The 20,225-nt window shown below is 44.9% G+C and overlaps 1 protein-coding gene across 1 annotated transcript; it reads left to right on the top strand.

Moving 5' to 3' along the window:
* The first annotated feature begins 1,406 nt into the window (after positions 1-1,406).
* Positions 1,407-19,810, top strand: DHODH (dihydroorotate dehydrogenase (quinone)). Its single transcript, XM_044270163.1, has 9 exons — positions 1,407-1,495; positions 3,329-3,541; positions 5,843-6,042; positions 6,739-6,821; positions 8,578-8,765; positions 9,103-9,216; positions 11,320-11,473; positions 11,561-11,720; positions 19,456-19,810. The coding sequence occupies exons 1-9, from the start codon at positions 1,475-1,477 to the stop codon at positions 19,535-19,537; spliced, it is 1,215 nt and encodes a 404-aa protein (XP_044126098.1). The 5' UTR covers positions 1,407-1,474; the 3' UTR covers positions 19,538-19,810.
* The last annotated feature ends 415 nt before the right edge of the window (positions 19,811-20,225 follow it).

Here is a 20,225-nt window from a genome sequence, read left to right on the forward strand (position 1 = left end):
ACTGTAAATAGGGCACTAGGAGGGCATACCGACTGTGAGGGGGCACTAAGAGGGCTTAACGACTGTGATGGGGCATTACTGGGACATAACTACTGTAAACAGTGCATAACTACTGTGAGGGGGCACCCAGGGCATAATGACTGTGAGGAGGGCATTAAGAGTGCTTAACTACTATGAGGGGGCACTGAGGGAGGCACTAAGAGGGCATAACGACTGAGGGGGCATTAAAGGGACATAACTACTGTAAAGAGGGCATAACTACTGTGAGGGGGCACTGAGGGTATAACGACTGTGAGGGGGCACTAGGAGGGCATAACGACTGTAATGACGGCACTACAGTCACATAACTACTGTGAGGGGGCATTAATGGGACATAACTACTGTAAAGAGGGCATAACTACTGTGAGGGGGCACTAAGAGGACATAATTATTGTGATGGGGCACTAATGGGACATAACTACTGTGAGGGGGCACTCATGAGGGTCTGCACTGTGCCCAACAATGTGTTAAAACAACCTTGCCATTGAGGAAAAATAAAAAGCCATCGCTCTCTTTATATGCGGTAACACAAAAAGTAGATATTTTTTCTTTTGTACAAAAAGTTGTAAAAAAAAAAAAAAGTTGAAATATTAAGGTTTGCCATCGGTGTAATTGCATCACTCTGCAGAATGACGTTATTCTATCAATCATATCACACAGTGAACGCTGGAAATCATACCGCCATCTTCGTACCGACCCGCATAAAGTACCGCTGTGCTCACCAGACAGTGGACGCCTAAGGCAAAAAAATTGGAGGAAATAAGGTTTTACTGTTCCCCCACAAAAAAAGTCAGGAAAAGTTAATCAATGTGTCCCAAAATGCAAATGACAAGATAATTACAATGGCGGGTGTCAATGTATGATAGACCCGGTGACATTTTTTCATCACAGGCCTATTCACAAAACAAACATAAACTAAAGCGAAAATGACTCCATTTTCTAAACCAAAAAATAAGTCAATTTTTACATAAACATGCCTGAGGTAAAATCCGTTTTTCTACAAACGACCCTCACTATTCTGCAATACCAACGAGTGGGTAACTTCAACTCCCAACATGGCCCATGCTGGGAGTAGTAGTCTCTCAGTAGCTGGAGAGCAGCAGCTTACAGCCCAGCACTGTATCCCATCATTATTTCCCACAGATAATTCAGTTTTCCGTCATAACCACCTCAGGAAGACTGCAGGCTCCAACGCCTGAGACTTTCCCGCCTTTTATTAATAGTAATATAAAACTATAATCTTTCTTCCGATTTCAGTTTGTGTTTTCTTTGCCGACATGAACAGAAAATATCTTCCACAAGCCAAACAGACACCGACCACGAGTTATGCAATAGCCCCATAGACGTAGTAGCCTCATCACCTTGCCCTCATCAAACATGGCGGCGCGCGGAGCATATCCGATCACGTGACGCGCTATGGCTGCCGGAAGTGAAGATGTTCGGTGCCCATGTGAAGGTAACGTGAGGGCGCTCTCTCGGAGTGTATAGTCGAGCGTTACGTGACATTTTCTACAACAGGCACATTTTGACTTTAGAGCAGTTACTTGTCATCTTTTAAGGAATACTGGTTCCAGCATAGCATGTGGAGTAATGGTTGATAGTGCATGCTGGGATATGTAGTCCTTTTACATGACATATAAAGGGGTATTGTTTTTTTTTATCCAAACTGATGCAATGCAAAATTGTCTTAGTAGCCCATAGCAACCAATCAGATTCTGCCTTACATTTTTAAGAGCTCCATTGGAAAATGAAATGTGGAATCTGATTGGTTGCTATGGGCAACTAAACCAGTTTTCCTTTGCACCAGTTTGATCGATCAGGGCGACTGTGTGTTCCATTTCTTGCTCCAATTTCAAGAACTGTGCTTGCTGCCAGTAAATAGAAACAAGTTTACATACAGAATCTGAAAACCTGTTCTGGTCACGTCCGACAGGCATGGTTTAAAGGGGGTCATCCCATTACAACGATTTACCCCTTATCCATATATATATATATATCCATGGGGCCGCCTGGGCCCTCTTCGCGGCCGGCCAGTGGAATGTTTTGGGGATGTATTTTGTGATGGACTGTGGTATTTGGCTCTGTTGGGGCGATATAACGTGCCACAATATGGTATTGCTGGCCCTGCCTTCCATCAATAAGAAAAATTAAAATGCTAAATTCTCCATTTTTGGATTTTTTTTTTGGACCCCCCCCCCCCAAAACAATATAAAAAATTGATTAAGAAGTCATACCCCAAATAGTATCAATAAAAACTAGAGTTCGTCCCTGCAAAAATAGCGCTGTCACGTAGCTCCGCAGACAGACCTAAAAAAAAAAAAGTTATGGGGGTCATAACGTGGCGATTAATTTTAGTCCTCATGCAGACGGCCCCGTGCACCCCACATCACGGATGTGGGCCGATTCACTTGAATGGGGCCACAATCCAGAAGGGTTTCTGTCCGTGTCTCCACACCGCGAAAAAAGTAGTGCATGCACTGTTGGATGTGGATGGCAGACCCCATTGAAGTGAATCGGTCCGCGATCCACATGCGTCGGCCCTACGGTCAGTGCCCATGCATTGTGGACCGCAGCATGGGCCTGGCCGGCACGCATTCGTGTGCATGACGCCTTATTGTTAAAAGTGTTTAAAGAGAACAAAAACCATCAAAATTTGGTATCGCCATAAAAACAAAACCTGTAAAACAATGATGCAGTTGCGTTTTTTTTTTTTTTTTTCCAGTTCCACTGCATGAATATATTTTTTCCAGCTCACCTACATAGTATAGAATATTAAATGTTGTCATTAGAAGGGCGAGAAAAAAAAAAAAAAGACAAGCCCTTATAGGATGTGAGCGGAGAAATTGAGAACGTTATGGCTCCTAGAAGACGGGGTAAATACTGCGTCGGGAAAGAGTTAAACGCCATGGACCAGTGTTAGAACGAGTATTTTTCGTTTCTATTCCCTGACAACAAGCAGAAAATTTAAGAAGTTGTGAGGTACTGAAACAAAAAGGGGATCATTTATCAACACCCAGTGCTAGAAAACTGGCACAAGTAGCGTTTTTATGCTTCCCTCACCATGTCCGAAAAAGGGGGACGTGGAGTGGGCAGGTTGAAAACGCTAGTTTAGACAGATGACCCCCATCGTATTGTAGAAAGTTTAAAGGGGTGTCTGATGAGCTAATAAAAGTCAGGAGTGAACGGTTTATGGAAAACTGACTCATTGTCTAGCCTCAGCCGCCATGTTGGAGCCGCGCAGTCGGTACGCAGCTTGTTCAATGAGCTGATGATCTTGTTTCCTTTTCAGCGCCGGCTGAAGGATGCTCTGCTGGTCCTCGGGGGCGGAGGTCTCCTCTTTTCCTCCTATCTTACTGTAAAAGGGGATGAACACTTTTACGCGGAATGTCTTATGCCAGCATTGCAGAAAGTGGTATCACCTGAACTGGCGCACACGCTCTCCGTAAGGTTTGCAGCTCTTGGACTGGTCCCACGATGTGCGCAGCATCACTCACAACATCTGGTAGGTACACCTGGCTGACAGTGGTAATGGGCAGAGCTGCAGTGTAAAGCAGGGTGGAGGGACAGAGCCTTCGCTTTTGGTAAGACAGGAAGGGGTTGTCCCCTCAGTACTTCAGGCTTCAATAGGCACTACAGGTAAAGGCTGTTTATTCCTTCAGCGGCATTTGTTTGGCATTGTACTCATTCTACTCATGAGCCGTCATACGAAGAGCTTCAAGAAAACTGAACCTGACAGTTTGAAAACAGGCTGATTTTTATTATTTTATTTTAACCCTTGTATCTCAGAAACAGCTGAACATCTTTAAAGGGGTTGTCTGGGTTCAGAGCTGAACCCGGACATATCTCCATTTTCATCCAGGCAGGGATCCTGAGATGAGAATCGGAGCATGATGCTCTCCCTTGGCCTGTGCTATATCACGCAGGACAAGTGCTGTTTGTTTATATATTTTACACCGTTAGGAGTAGGCTTCCATCTAGCAGTGTTCCCGGTGACGTCACCGGCACTGATGGGTGGGACTTAGCTCTGCCCTAGCCGTTCTACAGGCTAGGGCAGCACTAAAGCCCGCCCATTGGTGCTGGTGACATCACCGGGCTCACTGCTAGGTAGAAGCCTCCGCCTAGCTTTACCCATGGAAAGCCTGGTATGTCACTGGATCTCCAGAAAAAGCCTTTGTGCTGCGCGATTCAGCACAGGGCAAAGGAAAGCACCAGGGCATGAAGTGCTCCGCAGCTCATGTCAGTGGGGCAGCCTGGGTGAAAAACAGGGGTATGTCGGGATTCAGCCCTTAACCCGGGCTTTTCCTATATTTTACTACTAATGACCTCTCCTCAGGATAGGTCATCAGTATCTGATCGGTGGGGGTCCGACACTCGGGGGCCCCTGCCAATCAACTGTTTGTGAAGGCACCAGAGCTCCTGTGAGGGCTGCTGCCTTCTCCGTGCTTGCCAAGCACAGCGCCGTACATTGTGTAGTGGTTGTGCTTGGTATCTTGCACAGCCCCATTAACTTAAATGGTACTGAGCTGACCGATGAACGCGTCGCCACTTGGCCTAGGCAAAGCAGCGAGAAGGCCGCAGCGCTACCGCAAGTCATGCTGCCTTCTCGAACAGCTGATCGGCGGGGAACCCCCACGATCAGATACTGATGACCTTTCCTGAGGAAAACCCCTTTAATAACGACTAAAATGTAATAATAAAAGATGTCTCAGAAGGTGTCCATAGCTTTTAGGTTGCAGCCACTCACCATGGCTGTCCTCAATAGAGCAGAGCAAAAGTGAATCAATAACTGGTAAAAACTATCTGGTGGTCGTGTATTTTTAATGGTTAAAATGGGTGGAATTTTTGCTGCAGATTTTGCCACAGTTCTGCAGTAAACGTATCTACGCCTGTTTTGCATGTGGATTTGTTGGGGTTTTTGCTGCGTAGTTCACCTCCAGTTATTTCAGTGTTGGATTCAATAGCTGGTGGATAAGATCCGGTGAGGCTGGGTTCACACGGGCGTGACGGATTTGCTCAGGATGCGTTCAGTGAAACTCGCACTATTTTGCAAGCAACTTCAGTCAGTTTTGTCTGCAATTGCGTTTAGTTGTTCAGTTTTTTCCGCGCGGGTGCAATGCGTTTCTATGCGTTTTTCACGCGCGTGATAAAAAACTGAAGGTTTACAAACAACATCTCCTAGCAACCATCAGTGAAAAACGCATTGCACCCGCACTTGCTTGCGGATGCAATGCGTTTTTCACGCCGCCCCATCCACTTCTATTGGGCCTGTCCTGCGTTACAAACGCAGAATATAGAGCATGCTGCGATTTTAAAGCATTGCAGAAGTGATGTGTGGGAAAAAAAGCGTTCATGTGCACAGCCCCATTGAAATGAATGGTGCCGGATTCAGTGCGGGTGCAATACGTTCACCTACCGCATTGCACCCGCGCGGAAATCTCGCCCGTGTGAACTCAGCCTGAGAGCTCGTCCACTTTGCTGCTACTGTAAATACTGCAGATTTTCCGCCCGCAGTTCAGAGATGGCAAATCCATAGCTTATCTGTCCCTTGTGGCCGTACCCTAAAGATTGTCACATAAAGGAGCCATTTTGTATGCTGAATATGGAGAACTGGTCATAACGGCATGCCTCATACAGGCCAAGCCACCGTGTCGCTCCCAACCTTGTGTGAAACTACCACTTACAGCATCACAGGAGTTGTAGTTTTACGACAGGGGAGCTGCAGGTTCAAGTGTGTTGTATATAGAGTGTAAAGAGCAAGCATGGACGTGCCTAACCCTTATAACTAGAGCCTTCTTACTCCTAGGAGACAACCGTCCTAGGTCACAAGTTCCGCAACCCAGTGGGCCTGGCTGCCGGGTTTGATAAGCACGGAGAAGCTGTAGATGGACTCTACAAAATGGGGTTTGGTTTTGTGGAAATCGGAAGTGTTACCCCAAACCCTCAGGATGGAAACCCGAAGCCCAGAGTCTTTCGCCTTCCTCAAGACAAAGCCATTATCAACAGGTGACAGAGTTTTGCTTTTCTTTTTTAAACTTTTATAAGTCCAGCGCCCAACCTGAGCCCGTCCTCCCACCAAAGGCATTATGAATGTGTCCGTTAGAGGTTGTCCCGGCTTTTACTATTGATGACCTATCCTGAGGGTCCAACACCCGCTGATCAGCTGTATGTGGAAACGGCGCACGCACTGCACACGTGCCGTCTCTCTGTTCACCGCTGCTGTCTATGGCAAAGACCATAGACCTCAGCAGCGGACAGGAAGAGAGAAGGGAGTCGGCACATGTGCAGTGCGTGCAGCGTTTCCTCATACAGCTGATCGTCGGGGGGTCCGACACCCAGCTCCCCCGCCGATCTGATATTGATGACCTATCCTAAAGAAAGGTCATCAGTAGTAAAAGCCCAGACAACCCCTTTAATGTTCACCATTCTGTTTTAGGTCACCTGTTAATGTTAGACTATATGGGTATAGACAAGCTCTGATTTCTGACCTGTAAAGTTATAATATTCTGTCTGCCTGCAGCCACCACTAGGGGGAGCTAACTACACATGGTTGTATAAGCTAGAATTGACCTCCCTGAGAGCTATGTGTATCTGTAGGCGTGTAGCTCCCCCTAGTGGGGACTGCATATGTATGCTATAATATTATTACAGTAATAATTTAGTTATCTTTATTAATCTTTTTCTTTTTTTGTTTTACTCCAGATATGGATTTAACAGTCATGGTATAGACGTGGTTCGCCAACGATTGCTGCAGAGGGCAGACAAGCAGAGGATGCTTACAGCTGGTTAGGAGATCTTGCTGCCTAGTAAATTTTGTATTGGAAAAGTCTGATTACTGACAATTTACAACAGCCCACATTTTAACGGGTTATTCCCATCTCTTAGGCCCCATTGACACATCCGCAATTTCGTTCCGCATTTTGTGGAACGGAATTGCAGACCTATTCATTTCTATGGGGTCGCACGATGTGCGGCCCGGCTCCGGAAATGCGGACCCGCACTCCCGGGTCGCATTTCCGTTCCCGAAAAAAATAGAACATGTTCTATTCTTGTCTGCAATTGTGCGGAAGTTCTATCCCAATTAATCCTAAAGTTGATAGTGTATCCTATCCCTATGCCATCACTTTATAAGACATATGATATCTTTTTCTTAAAAGAGTTGTGCCACGTTTTCAGATTATCCCCTATTTACAGTATCTCGGCTAAATCTGGCCAACCACAGAGAATAGGGGTTCCGTTCCCCCATGCTGATGGAGCGGCAGGCCGAGAATGCACCCTGCTCCTTTATTCATTCTCTATTGGGCTGTTGGATTAGCCGAGCACCGAGATCCTGTGGATAGGGGGATAATTTTCAAACTTGGCAAAACCCCTTTAATTCTACATCGCTTCCTCTTGTGCCGAGCCTGCCCTTTTTCTTCTCCAGCATCTAAAGCGAAATCCAGAATTCTGGTTTTCTGTTAGTAGAAAGTAGTGCATTATGGAAGGTCGGACAACAGTCACACAGAGCTAAGCCGTTCATGCCAGGTGCAGATAAGCACTTGTTTGCAAGGTTTAACAAGTAGGATTTTAAAAGCATGTACAGGTGAAACTCGAAAAATTAGAATATCGTGCAAAAGTCCATTTATTTCAGTAATGCAAATTAAAAGGAATTGCATTAATGCAGCTTAAAATTTGAATTTTGTGAAAAGGTTCAATATTCTAGGCTCAAAGTGTCACCCTCTAGTCAGCTAATTTATCCATACCCCCTGAGCAAAGGGGAGAATGGCAGGGGAGAACAAGGTGGGTGTAGGATGATATTTTGACATTTAGTGGTGTTGGACAGATTATAGAATAACTAGGACACCGCTTTAGGAACTGCTGGTAAAAATGTATTCCTTTGATGAGGCTTTGTATATTTGGTTATTTTAGGTTGTTTTATTGGTTGTATTCTTTCGTGCAAAAGTCATAGTTGGCTTGGGTCAGGCAGAATATGTACAGGGAAAACTTGAATGTATCTCTTATTTTCTTGCTGCTAGAAGTATGAATACAGGTGAAACTTGAAAAATTAGAATATTGTGCAAAATGTATTTATTTCAGTAATGCAACTTAAAATTAGAATTTTGTGAAAAGGTTTAAAATTCTAGGCTCAAAGTGTCACACTCTAGTCAGCTAAGTAATCCATACCCCCTGAGCAAAGGGGACCTGAGATTGTGACTTTGGGTTTTCATAAGCTGTAATCCATAATCATCCAAATTATAACAAATAAAGGCTTGAAATATCTCGCTTTGCATGTAATGAGTCTCTCATATGTTAGTTTCACCTTTTAAGTTGCATTACTGAATGATATTCTTATTTTTCGAGTTTCACCTGTATATTAATCGAGAATATTTCAGGAAATCAAAATCAGGGCAAAAGCAAAATTTCAGCTTGCTTTCTGTGTGCCAATTTCAGAGGTGAATGTTTTGATTTTTCTGTTGAAGGGAAGGAGAAGCCAGTCAGTGAATATAAAAAAAAAAAATATATATATATATATATTCTTCCATCTTTCTTTCTTTTTATCAGATGGAATGCCACTAGGTGTAAACCTGGGAAAAAATAAGACCTCGGAGGATGCGGCTGCTGATTACACAAGAGGAGTACGTGAACTCGGACCCCTGGCAGACTACTTGGTTATCAATGTGTCAAGCCCAAATACCCCAGGCCTGAGGGATCTTCAAGGAAGAGAACAGCTGCACCATCTGCTGGCCAAAGTATGACATGGACCGTTTTGATTCCCAGCCATTGTCTGGTATATTTATAAGTTATAATACGCTAAAGCTGTTAGAATATTCAACGTATACAGATATTGATGTATAATTTAGAGGGGTTTTATGACTTTTTTTTATTTGTTATACTGATGATTCATACTCAGGATAGGTCATCAGTATGTGATCAGTGGGTGATCAGTAGTGTGAGCTGCTAGAAGAGGTGAGGGTTCCACCAGATCCCCACCAGTCAGATACTGATGACCTAAAAAAGTCGGAAAACTTCTTCAATTGTAATTTCTTCAGATTAGTTAGGTATATCTATTTGATGTCTTCCCTGTAGGTAGTAAAGGCTAGGAATGCCTTGCCTCGTGAACACAGGCCTGCATTACTTGTGAAGATTGCACCTGATCTGTCCCTACGTGATAAGGAGGACATTGCGAGTGTAGTGACCCAGGTACTGTAAATTAGTATTTATACTTATAACATATTAGACAAAGAAGAGCCAAATAAACTCAAAATGCAGCTTTTAAGTAATGATTTCATTTATTGAAGAAAACATTCTGTTCAGCTGTATCTGGCTCTGTGTGAAAAAGCACTCGGCTACTAAATCAGCCAGTTAGGCCATATGTACATGACTGTATGTGTTAGATGACTGGATGCATACCAGCCGTGGGCATGCCACCATTTTCTTTCTCTCTTGAAATGAGCATGGCGCTCGCCCGCATGTGCAGCGGGCGCCATTTCCAGCAGATCTTTTTTGTTTCAAACAGCAGAGACCTGCGACTAATTACCGTGACCGGCAATAATGCCGATCAGGGTGATCAAGTGAGATCGCGGCATCTAAATGCGCAAAAACCTGTGCGGCCAATGTGGGCATCGGTAGTCGTGCTGAACACTGTAAGCCTGACGAGGCTTTAAGTGTTCATGCTGCAACTCTTATTTTGGCCACCAGATGGCAGGCCAGGAAAAGAAATGAGCAATTTCTAGTGTAAATCTTATTTTAAAAATCCTTTATAGGCTCATATATGAGCTTCAAAAAAATGTAAAAAAAAATATTATTATATTTCCATATAATTAAAAAATCAATACCTAAATAACAATAAATATAAACATAATCGCGACCGAAAACGCCCATACAATTAAAATATTTAAAAAAAATTCCAATACTGTGAATGGCGTAAAGGAAAAAAGGGTCAAAAAAAGGGTCATTTTTTTTTATAAAATGTGATCAAAAAGTCACGCACACTCCAAAATGGCATCAATAAAAACTACAGATTGTCCTGAAAAAAATGAGCCCCTAAACAACTCAGTAGACATAGGTATAAAAAAAAAACGTTATGGGGGTCCGAATATGGTGATGTAAAAAATTAATTTATTTTATCAAAGTTTAAATTTATTTTTGCGCTATTTAGACATAAGAAACCTATGCATAATCGTAATGACCCAGAGAATGAAGGGCATGGGTCAGTTTCGCTGCAAACGAAAAACCCTGTGAACAAAACCCATAAAACAGTGGAGGAATTGCTTTTTTTTTTTTTTTTTTTTTTTTTTTTCAAATTCCACCCCATTTGGATTTTTTTTTTTTTTTTACTGCTTCCCACTACATTTTATGCCATAATTAATGGTGGCATTAGAAAGTACAACTTGTCCCGCTAAAAATAAGCCCTCATACAGCTATGTGACTGGAAATATAAAAAAAGTTATGGCTCAAGTTAAACAGGGAAGAAAAATAAAAACGCAAAAACGACAAAAGCTCCAGTATCCTAAGGCCTCTTTCACACAGGCGTATTTTCCGCACGTGTGCAATGCATGAGGTGAACGCATTGCACCCGCACTGAATTAGGACCCATTCATTTCAATGGGCCTGTGCAGATGAGCGGTGATTTTCACGCATCACTTGTGCGTTGCGTGAAAATCCCAGCATGCTCTATATTGTGCGTTTTTAACGCAACACAGGCCCCATAGAAGTGAATGGGGCTGCTTGAAAATCGCAAGCAAGTGCGGATGCGGTACGATTTTCACGCATGGTTGCTAGGTGGCGATCGGGATGGGGACCTGATCTTTATTATTTTCCCTTATAACTTGGTTATAAGGGAAAATAATAGCATTCCCTACAGAATGCTAAGTAAATTAGGGATGGAGGGGTTATAAAATAAAAATAAAAAACAAATTAAACTCTCCTCATCCACTTGTTCGCGCAGCCCGGCTCATCTTCTTTCTTCTTCTTTGAGGACCTGGGAGGAAAAGGACCTTTGACGTCACTGCGCTCATCACATGGTCCTTCACCCACCATGTTATAAGGGAAAATAATCGAATCTACACAACACCGATCCCAAACCCAAACTTCTGTGAAGAAGTCCGGTTTTGGGTCTGGGTACCAAACATGCCTATTTTTCTCACGCGCATGCAAAACTCATTAAAATGCTTTGCACTTGCGTGGAAAAATCGTGCATTTTCCCACAACGCCGTGTAAAAGAGGCCTAAGGGTTAAACTAACTGAGTTCGCCGGAATTCAGCATTGTATTACTATCCGCGTTTCTTTTTATTCTATGTACAGCTTGGAATTGATGGTCTGATAGTCACCAACACAACAATTAGCCGCCCTTCAACGCTAAAGAGTCCTTCTAGCGTAGAGACGGGTGGGTTAAGCGGAGCTCCACTTCGAGACATGTCTACAGAAACTATTAGAGAAATGTATGCTTTGACCTCAGGTGAGAGCTATGTACAGGCTGCTGTGAATGTGGGTCATCTCCGTCAGCTGCCCTCACCCAGAGGTTGATGTCTTGTTTCTCGCTTAGGTCAGGTTCCCATCATTGGTGTGGGGGGTGTCAGCTGCGGATTAGACGCTCTTCAGAAGATCCGTGCAGGCGCCTCTCTTGTTCAGCTATACACAGCACTTACTTATCAAGGACCCCCCATTATAGGAAAAGTGACCCGGGAATTAGAGACGTTGCTTACGTGAGTAATAGTGTCGTCTTGTGTGTACTTTTTTTTTTTTTTTTGTGAGAGTGAGATCCTTAAAATATGATATTTACAATACATGCCTGTTTAAATATCAATTAGGAACTATATATGATAAAATAATATTCTAGGAATTCTTAAATTTATGCAAACTTACTGTAATCGCTCTATAATGAGAAGTTTTACAATTTTATAACATGCTCTTTTTCCGTTCCTTACCATTTTCTTTTTTTTTTAAAAACAATTTTTTATTCGGAAGACACATAGCAAGTACATAGATTACAGTAAATTCTCATGCTCACAGGCACTTGCACATTATACATTACATCATGTAGGATCATATACATATTAGACAGCCGTCCAGCGTGTATTTAGAATGTGTCCTTTTCCGAAAACTTTTCCATTTTCTCCCCCCCCAAACAAACTCCCCCCCCTCCCTCCCAACTGTTACCCAACTTGCAATGTCATGTCAATATCACCTATTAGGACTTCCAGGATAGAGTGCCTCTTCTTCATAAGCAGTAGGAGTCTCATGTTAACCTTCTCTCCCCCTAGACCACCTCTAACCTATCTAAGGTACCCTTCAGCTTTCCCTCTAAATACCACCTAGTATGTACAAAAGGCATAACCACTTCCGATACTTCTGCCGATGTCAATGAATGAATGATAAACCTTTCCCAAGTGTGAAAGAATTGCTTTGCAGATTTCTCTCTGCTACGTTCTACATCTAGCCTGTCCAGGTACATGACATATTTCATCACCCCCAAAGCCTCCTGGATTGTGGGGACTGTGGGATAAATCCAGTGCCTAAGTATGGTCTTTACCACTGCCAGGAGGAACAGTGTACTCCTTTGATATGAGTAGTATGGGATATTTCCCCTCTCTCATCCAGTGGTATATAATGAAAGATGCAATGCAAAGGTGACAATTGTGGTTTTATCCCCCACACTTGTTGGATATATTCGACAGTCTCCTCCCACAAAGACTTCAGGTTAGGACAGTGCCAAAGTCCATGTAATAGGTTAGCCTTTTGTAGCAGACATTTGGGGCACCATCTCAAATAATGTGCAGGCGCATCTCTGTATGATAAGTCAAAAGCGTACGTAGCTTTATGAAGGATCCTAAAATGCATCTCTCTCCACGTTTCACTTGTTATCACCTGTCTCACTTTCTCCATTCCCTCCCTCAATTTAGGAGTGACTGTATCCTCACCTAGCTCGTCCTCCCACTTCTTAAACACTCTATCTCCTAACGGGGTAGAGAGAATGTTCTGCATCTTCCTATAGAGATCAGACAGTGAGTGTTCCTGGGCTCCCACCAGGGCCCCAAACCAGTTTAACCTCTCAGGATCTCCCAGGTTCACAGATTGAGCCATGCAGTACGAGTGTAGCTGCTTATAAGACAGAAAATGGGAGGCTGGGATCTGATACTTGGACTGCACCTCAGGCCATGTTAAAAGCCCAGTGCCTTCCTCATTCAGCAAATGTCGCAATAGAAGAATCTCTTTACTCCTCCACACTCTGAAAAGACCGGAATGCCTACCTTCCGGAAACGCTGGGAGACTCCACAAAGGCATGTACGGGGTAATGTACATGGGTAGCTTATATAATCTCCGTATGCTCCGCCATGCAGCTAGAGTATCCCTCAAAACTACAAATTCTCTGAACGGTTTAGGGAGATCTCGGACTCTTGTGTGTAATAAAGCAACTAGGTCCCAAGGTGCGACCAACTCCCTTTCTAGGGGGGTATTGGAAAAATACGAGGAGCCTATCAGCCAGTCCCTAGCATGTCTAAATAATGAGGCCAAATTATATCTTCTAATGGACGGCATTTGAAGTCCCCCCTCCCATTTAGTGAGGCAAAGTTTGTCATACGCTATCCTGGGCCGCTTTCCTTGCCAAAGGAACCTCACAAACGCTTTTTGGATCCTATTAACGTCAATATGCGTCAGTAAGATCGGTATAGTCTGAATAGGATAAAGCAACCTCGCAAAACTTACCATTTTTAATAAGTAAGCCCTCCCAAACAGCGAAAGCGGTAGTTTAGCCCACTTGCCTAACTCTGTTTCAATCTTCCTGATTAGGGGATCATAGTTCAATTTATATAGCGAAGATGGGTGTCGCCCCACCTTGATACCCAAATAGGTTAGATACTGTGGTACCACTTCAACATTGCAAAGGTTTCGCTCCGGCTGGGCTTGGGATCCCCTTTTATCCAAGAATAACAATTGGCTCTTAGTAACGTTAATTTTATACCCCGTAGTCCCCCCAAAGTATTCAAAGGTGTCCAGTACCTTTTTTAGGCAGAGATGTGGAGAATCTATAAAGAGCAGTATGTCGTCTGCAAAGCAAACTAGTTTCAGTTCCTTCTTACCTATCTGGATCCCCTTGAAAATATCCGACTGAAGCAGATGTTGAACCAGCGGTTCCAAAGCCAAATTGAATAGGAGGGGAGATAATGGGCAGCCCTGCCTTGTACCTCTGCCGAGCCGGAAAGGGGTCGACAAAAAGCCGGGCAGACTAACCTGAGCCTGCGGGCTTTGATAGATGCTCTCGACTAATGACTTGAAGGATCCCTCCACTCCGAAAGCGGTCATGGATCTCCACAACCAGTTCCAGTTTACCGTGTCAAAAGCTTTCTCTGCATCGACAGACAACAAGGCAGGGCTCCCTCCCATACGCTCAGGACCATGATGGACATAGTCCTGTGCCACTAAGACCGATCTGATGTTAGTCACCGCCGCTCTGTTTTTTACAAATCCCACCTGATGTGGACCTATAAGGTATGGCATATGTTGCGCCAATCTATTGGTTAACAATTTGGTCAGTATTTTAAGGTCCTGATTAATCAAAGAAATCGGACGATATGAGGCAGGCTGTTCCATGTCCTTGCCTAGTTTGGGGATAAGCTTGATATGCGCCATATTTCCAGATTGCATAATACCCTGACCTTCCAGGCAACTATTAAACAACAATGTCAAAAAAGGGGCAATCTCGTCTCGGAGACCTTTATAAAAGTCCGCCCCAAACCCGTCCGGACCCGGAGCTTTCCCGCTTACTAGAGATTTTATGGTAGTTTTGACCTCCTCTTCCGTTATCTGAGCATTTAGGTGGGTGCGCATTTCTTCTGTAAGACGCGGTAGAGAGATTTTGGATAAGAGTTCCTCCGCCAATGTATCATCATAGTCTGCCTGCCCATACAAAGTAGCGTAGAATTGCCCGAAGCAGTCTACTATACCTTTCGGGTCCGTAACCCTGTGTCCCGACGCATTTATTAAGCTTTTAATACTAGCGTGGGGCGTATAAGGCTTGGCTAGATTAGACAGCAACTTTCCTGCCTTGTTTCCATATTTGAACAGATGCGACTTTTTATAATCCCCGGTCAATTTTGTATTTTGTTCTACATAAAAGTCATAACTATGTTTGGCCGTGACCCACTGAGTTTTATTACTATCTGTTGGATTATTTAGGAAAGCCGTATATGTACGTCTCACCACTTCTGTTGCTGCATTCAGTTTCTGGGCCAACTTCCTTTTTTTAGCCGTGGCGTATGCAATTATTCGTCCCCTAATAACTGCCTTAGCTGTGTCCCAAAATAAGGTATAATTATCTCGGTGTTCGCTATTAGTATCCGAAAACTCCCACCACCACCCTTTCAATTGTAGGAGAAATTCCTCATCTGTGGCTAAATAACTGGGCATGCGCCATATATAATCCGTACCTCTGGGTATATTTTCCAGGAGGGAAAGAGATACTGGGGCGTGGTCAGATATTAGAATATCCAGTATTTCCGTTCCCTTCACCTTCCCCACCAGTCCTGGCGAGATAAGTGCATAGTCTATTCTAGACCATGACTGGTGAGCAGGCGAGAAATGAGTGAACTCACGTTCCGTCGGGTTCAGGTGCCTCCAAATGTCTATCAGGGCAGTAGATTGCAAAAAGGAGTCAAGTGTCATTCTCTGAACAGTCGTCCCTCGTCTCTGCACATCCGCTGCCCCAACCCTCCTGCAGTCCTCCTGTGTGTTATGCACTACATTAAGGTCACCCATCAGTATCGTACTACCACAACTGTCCTGCGCAACCGTCAGCTCCAACTCTGAAAAAAAACTAGCTTGCAGTGCATTGGGCCCATAGACATTAAACAGTGTCAATTTACCTACATCGGTATCTAAATCAAGCCTTAATAGTCTACCTTTATCGTCTCCACCCGTCGACAAAACCTCACATCTAAGCCTTTTGTGGATCAATATCATCACACCCGCTCTCCTTCCGTCCGAGGGAGAACCGTATATTTGTCCCACCCACATGCGTCGCATCCGCCAAAAATCAGCCTCCCCAAGGTGCGTCTCCTGGAGCAAGGCTATATCAGCCTGTAATCTCTTTAGGTGACGTAATACCATTATCCGTTTACAAGGGGACCTCAGCCCTCTAACATTCCAGGTCACTAACTTAATCATTTGGGCTGGATATGTGATATAATGAAGTAGAAGCACCTTTGGGAGGCCGGTTCCCGGCGAACAACCCCCCCAGAAAGCCCTATAGTGACATTGCAATTCAAGATACAGAATGACATGACAAACATAATCCCCCCTCCCAACATGACCCCGAAAAACATATAAACATTCTCATCCCTGAAAACTCTGAGAGTGTTTAAACAAAACAGCAAATCTTCTGCAGACTCCTCTTTTTTCGCACCGACCTGGGTCAGACTGCTGTACGTCTCAAGCCCAGAGTCCATTTCTTTAAATCACTTATTACATCTCTAAACTCCACCCCCCGGACAAAGCATATACATGACATTAAGCCTGTCTACTACCCTCCCCACCACTAGATCTAGGCAGCACCCTATAAGAAAAACCCCATGCCCACAACTTACTGAGTCCATTACAAACATAGGCCGCCGACCGCAGCATTGATTTGCGGCTCCCCGCTTACTAAAAGACGTGTAGTGCAGTTATCCCCAGTCCGAGCTGGAAGCAGGGTTTCCTCTTCGTCTCGGAGATATTCCAGATGATGCGGCGGACCACGTGTTTCTCTCATTACCGAAGCGGCCCCTTTTCGGTGAATCACTGCCACTGTTAGGCGATCTTGAGATTAAGTCCCTTGGAACGTCGCAGTCCTCCAGGGCCTCAGCTGCATCCGAAGGTGTAAGGTAAGTGTCCACTCCTCCATCTTTCCTGAACACTCTCAGCACCGCTGGGTAAATCAGAGCAAACTTAACTTTCTTGTTCACTAGCTGGGTACATATTTGAGAAAAAGCTCTCCTTTTCTTGGAGACCTCCATGGAATAGTCCCCAAAAATTAGGATCTGATGGCCTCGCAGTTTAAGCGGCTGCTTGAGCCTTCTATATTTAAATAGGATGGCCTCCTTATCTGTGTACTTCAGGTATTTTACTATAGTCGTCCTAGGTCTCCTCTGCGGTTCAGTTCCGCCAGTGTCTTGCGGTGGGCCAATTCTGTGCGCCCTCTCGACCAATGCAGGGGTCTGGATTCCCAACGCTTGCGGTAACTCATCAGAGCAGATCCGGGATAGCATGTGCACTGGGATACTTTTCCGGTAAACCGAGAATACGCAGATTGCTTCTGCGGGACCTATTTTCCAAGTCCTCGACTTTATCTCGGAGCACCTTGTTAGTCTGTGTAACATCCCTGAGCTGGGTATGAACCCTCTCCAGCTCGTCCTCCACAATGCCCATTCTTTGCTCGAGTTCCTGCACTTGTTCCGAGTGCTGGTTTACTGTGGCTTGTAGCTGCTGTAAGGAAGTCGTGATCGTTGCTTCCAAAGTGGCCTTGATGTCTGGCGCCAATAGTTTTGCAACTGCTATAGCCATTTCTCTGCAGGAAGATTCCAAATCGCCAGCCTGCTGAGCCCCTTCCAGCTGTGTGAGTATTAGTTCCTCCGCTTCTTGCGGCTGGGAAGTTTGGGAGGACGAGCGCGTTGTCATCTTCTTAGCGTCCGCCATCTTGCCCTTCTGGGGTTCAGCCAGGTCGCGTGGCGGGAGAGGCGAACCGGCCAGCGGGGTGCCACTGCGCACTACAAACTTTTCCATCTGCCTCCCTACGTGTCAGGGAGATGTATAGTCGGGGTGATGAGGCCCCTGGTCTCGGCAACACCCGCTGTTAATGTCCGGGGGCACGGAGCTCTTTCTGCACACCTCCTTACATGTGCGCGCCGGAACCGGAAGTCCTTACCATTTTCAACCTGTCTGCTTTCTGTCAATGAGTTAAAACATTCTTAAAGGTTTTGTCCAAGATTTTGATATTGATGGTCTATCCTCCAGGATAGGTCATCAATATCAGATCGGCGGGGGTCTGACTTCCAGTACTCCCACTGATGAACTGTTTAAAGAGGCAGCGGCGATCACTGAAGTGCCATGACCTTTTCCTAGGCCAGCGATGTCACGTAGCCTAGGTAGAGCTTAGTCTCATTCAAGAGAATGGGGCTAAGCTGTGATACCAAGCTGTCCCACAGATGGCGCTGTGTTTGGTAAGCTGCAATATGGCCGCGGCCTCCTCAAACAACTCATGGCTCAGGGAGGGGGTCTTGCGTTTCATACCCCTTTGATCTGATTTTGATGACCTATCCTGAGGATAGGCCAGCAGAATATTGGAAAAGCCCTTTATTTTTCAGGGGATTAAAGGGATATTCTAGGATTGGGTCACTTTTAAAGTAAGCCCCCTAGTGTGTGAATTGTACTCGCCTGCTCCCTGCTTCTACAGGCCTGTGCTCTGACTCTGTCCCTTGACCTCGCAGTCACCAGCAGGGATAAGGATGGAGCCACATACAGCCAATCTCTGGCCTTGGTGTCCCCCAAGTGGCAGCTGGGTCACTTTGCTGCTTTGTGACACATCACTGCTGAGGCCAGTCATTGGCTGCAGCGGCGCATGTAACCCCCCGTCCATATGTAAACAAACTAGGGACCGGGGGATACCCGAACTGAGCCAGGGCACAGGACTGGAGCGTCAGGGAGCTGGTAAATATAATTCTTTCCTTAATAAGAAGGTAGATAAGGTGTAGGTGGCACAGCTCTTGTTCCAAACAAATACCTGAAGAAGCGCGTGCTATTCCTGTACACTGTGTGCGAGCTGTCTTGCCCTGGGCCTTATTTTTAACCTTGGCGGAAATAAAGGACTTAATTTACTATACAGTGGTGAGTGCCGCCTATCTATCTTACTACATATATCATTATTGTAAGAACTAGGTAAGGACAGATTTACATCTGAACAGCCCCTTTAAGTCATAACAGTAATAATGTCCCATGACTTTCAGTGGATAAGGCCTCCTGCACACAAACGTGTGCACCCTGTGGTCGTGCTGCGGGCCGCAATGCACAAACACCCTCCGTGGGGCAGCCGCAGCAGATCGCGGACCCATTCACTTTAATGGGTGCGCGATCCAGGCGTTCCGCAAAAAGTTAGGACATGTTCTATCTTTTTGCGGAACGGAAGTACAGGACGAAACCCGACTGAAGCACTCCGTAGTGCTCCCATAGGGTTCCGTTCCGCACGATTCCGGATTTGCGGACCCATTGAAGTGAATAAGTCCGCATCCGTGATGCGGAATGGCAACCGAACGGTGCAAATGCGGTTCCGCAATATTGCAACGGGAAGCACACGTTCGTGTGCAGGAGGCCTAAGCAGTATTCAGCGACCTTGAAGGATCCTGTGCCATGTAAGTGGTTCAGGTGAAGATCCATTTCATAATCTGATGTGTTCTGTCCTCCCAACAACAGTGAACAAGGATTTTCCAGCGTCTCTGAAGCAGTGGGCGCAGATCATAGATCCCAAAGTCACAACTCGGCTGCCAAATCCTAATGAAAATCCACAGCGTTCCGGTAACTTTACAGGTGGAGGAGACTGCTGTGCAGCAGTGATGCGATGCAAGTTGTTTGGAAGCCAGGTCCTTAATAAAGTGAACTTTGCGTTGCCGCCCTCTGTACCGGGAAGTATTTATTAGGCCACGCAACAATGACTGACCAATATCTGCAAGCATCAACGACCAAGTCTTCACATGGGAAGAAGGATGCAAGATGTCTACGGGTGTGGACTTTATGGACTAAATCACTTCAATAAAATTATTTCATCAGATAATTGTCTTTTATATATAATTCTGCATGAAATCTTCAGGTTTTCCTGATATGCAACCCACTAGTGCATACGAAGATCAGCACTTATTTATTTAGTCGGTCTATATCATTTTTAGGGGGTCTGTATTACTTTGGGTAGAGGGGGGTCTCTTATTTCAGGGCACCTAGTCTATGGACTGTACTGCTTTAAAGGGGTTGTCATAAAATATATTCTACATTTTTCAAATCAGCACCTGGATATGATTACTTTTGTAATTGCATGTAATTAAAAATGTTGTATAGCCAATGAGCTATTCACTGAAGTCTATCTGTATGGCGCCCCCTGCTGTTTGCTCTTTTTCTAATTTCTCTGTCCCGCTCACTAAGGCTACTTTCACACTTGCGTTCAGAGCGGATTCGTCTGGTGTCTGCACAGA

This window comes from Bufo gargarizans, chromosome 10, assembly GCF_014858855.1.
Source record: "Bufo gargarizans isolate SCDJY-AF-19 chromosome 10, ASM1485885v1, whole genome shotgun sequence".
In the NCBI taxonomy this organism is placed as follows: Eukaryota; Metazoa; Chordata; class Amphibia; order Anura; family Bufonidae; genus Bufo; species Bufo gargarizans.

What these genes read in the sequence shown, in the direction of transcription:
- DHODH (XM_044270163.1), top strand. Translation starts at nt 1,475, where the DNA reads ATGTTCGGTGCCCATGTGAAG. An exon ending in TGTTCGGTGCCCATGTGAAG is followed by an intron (nt 1,496 to 3,328) that starts GTAACGTGAGGG and finishes TTTCCTTTTCAG; the next exon opens with CGCCGGCTGAAGGATGCTCT. An exon ending in GACAAAGCCATTATCAACAG is followed by an intron (nt 6,043 to 6,738) that starts GTGACAGAGTTT and finishes GTTTTACTCCAG; the next exon opens with ATATGGATTTAACAGTCATG.